Genomic DNA, 2,487 nt, shown 5'->3' with positions numbered 1-2,487 from the left:
TGTAGTAATTTATCGCTGGCGTTGTTGGTGTTGTTTGTGGTGTATGCAAGCTACTGCCATTGCTATTCGTGCTAACATCCTTGCTTCCAGGCCCAAACGGTATAACAAATACGCTAGTTCTAGCATCGTGTTGCATTTTGATTACTGTCTCGTAGCTGGGTGGTGCGAACTCGCTGTACGATGGCGATGGTGTGGGTGGGGCAATTTGTATTTCATTGTCCAAAACATTGCTGCGATTCTCCGTACAGCGTCTATCTGAGCAAGCCATGAGCAGAAAGAAGGCGGCCAATGCCAGAAATGTGGCTACATACCAAACGATCGTTATAATATCCATGGCAGTCTGTGATAATTCGTTGGATTGTTCGCGTACTGCTGCAAGAAAGAGTGTGAAGAAAGACAGGCGGATTAGTAAGGAAAAAATAATTGGTAGGTATTTATGTACAGCTGAGGCAAAATAAATGAATGATGGTAGGAGAAACTAATGAGGAACATTTATTGTACTGTGATTATTGAGTCATACTAAATTGAAAAAAAAAGTAAGTGCGCCTGGGCCACACTGGAGAAGTAAAGCTTACGTTACATATCTAGTTTGTCTCATAACCAATATACATACAAAAGTACATACATACATACATCTGTTTTTGCTTAAGGTTACACTTTAGTCTTTTTTCTATGTGGATACTACATCTGCCCCTGTTCGTCCTAATTACATTTATGTTACTCTGTTTTCCTTTATCTTTATACTCTATCGATAAAAAAATCGATAGTAACATCGAACAAAATGTCGATAACAAAACCGATAGAAATATCGATATCAAATTCGATAAAAATTTCGACAGCAAAATCGATTACAATATTGATAGCAAACTCAATTAAAAAATCTATAAAAATATCGATAACAAAATCTATAAAAATATCGATAACAAAATCTATAAAAATATAGACAGCAAAATCGATAAACAATTGATAACAAAACCTATAAACAATCGATAACAAAATCGATTAGAGAATCGGTAAAAATAACGATAAAAATCAGTAAAAAAATCGATAACAAAATCGATAAATTATCGATAAAATATCTATATTAAATTCGATAACAAAATCGATAACAACATCGATAACAAAACCAATAACTATATCGATAAAAAGTATTTACTTTCATGCTTGTATTTGTCTTTCTCTAAGTGTTATTCCTTAACCTTTTATTTAATTTATTTTTTAACTTATACGATGTGCATACACTCAAGAAGCACTTGTTTCAATTCGAACCATTTCCGTTGCACCATTTCCGTGTGTAATTTCCGTTGAATTTGCCAATTTACTCCCAACCACACAACCGCCTCTAAAGAAGTTTCACTTCAAAAAACTCACGCACACTCATGTAAATTGCGTTCTAGACGAGTTTGTTTCTTTACCTATGCATATTTCATTATTATCAATTCAAATTGACTTTACATACAAACATACTTATATGCCATTTCCCCACAAATGGCTTTTCTTATACGTATGTATGCAACAAACAATGAAAGTGAAAATGTCAAAACCATTTATAATGCAATTTAGAGGTCAGTTACTTTGTTATATTTATGGCTAGCTCTGTAAGAATTATGGGTGCGCTATAAATATTTCGTCACTGTAAAACGATAAATAACCGCGATAACATAATCATAGTATCTTTAATGTGATTAACACATAAGAGCCTCTTTTGAGTGCTTAGCCGCGGCAGCTGAATGGCTTGAAGTGCGTTCTACTAGATGGGCAGCCCCGGTTCTATGTCTGTTCCAGTGCAGAAAACTAATTCAATTAAACACAATTAAACAAACTCAATGCCCTCGTTAGTTCTGAATGAAAGTAAAGAAGATCATTATTTGATATCCATTTTTTTTAGTATAGTATTTCACGTGAAAATGCGAGTTAAAAATTTTATAAAAATTTAAAAAAAATGTCAACAAAGAGGCCTACAAGACCTACAGTGGTGAATAAGTTAATAACATTTCCAAAAAAAAGTTTGGATATGCATTTTGTAGTCCATATAATTTTAGTGTAAAGTGCAAGTTTGTAGTGGCTGTAAAATAGGTTGATTTTTGACAATTCTTTTTTTCTTTGTTGACGGTGCTGCGCATTTTCTTCCATACAAAGTATGTATGCTCGAAAAAATTGCAAAAAATCAACACTAGTTTACAGCAATTGAAACTTACCCTTTATTGATGGCTACGAAATTGCATATCCGAAATTAGTCTAAAAAATATTAAAAAAGGACTTTGTTATTGTAAAAGTAAATTTTGGTTCCTTTGCATTTTGTAAGAGCGATTATTCTTACGATTGGTAGTTGGCACCAGCTAATTCTCTTGAGGCTCCACAAAAGAGGAAGCAGTGGAGTTTATCGAACTCTATTCCTGCATAATGCCTACTTTGACCAAAACAAGAAACTTTTTCTGCAATAAGTACCGTATATACTTTTTTTTATATCACTCGGGTCAGACCTAG

General features: G+C 33.5%; 1 protein-coding gene across 1 annotated transcript; it reads right to left on the bottom strand.

Moving 5' to 3' along the window:
• Positions 1–4: 4 nt before the first annotated feature.
• LOC108355283 (uncharacterized) lies at positions 5–478 on the bottom strand (the record flags this gene model as incomplete). The annotated part of the gene is made up of 1 exon (XM_017606448.1): positions 5–478. A coding segment is annotated over one exon (474 nt), but the record flags the coding sequence as incomplete, so codon positions are not given.
• Between the last annotated feature and the right edge of the window lie 2,009 nt (positions 479–2,487).

This window comes from Rhagoletis zephyria, unplaced genomic scaffold (genome assembly GCF_001687245.7).
Source record: "Rhagoletis zephyria isolate East Lansing unplaced genomic scaffold, Rhagoletis_zephyria_1.1 Rzeph_scaffold_44055, whole genome shotgun sequence".
Classification (NCBI taxonomy): domain Eukaryota; kingdom Metazoa; phylum Arthropoda; class Insecta; order Diptera; family Tephritidae; genus Rhagoletis; species Rhagoletis zephyria.
The sequence above is the reverse complement of the archived record's forward strand: the minus strand, read 5'-3'. Positions and strand labels throughout refer to the sequence as shown.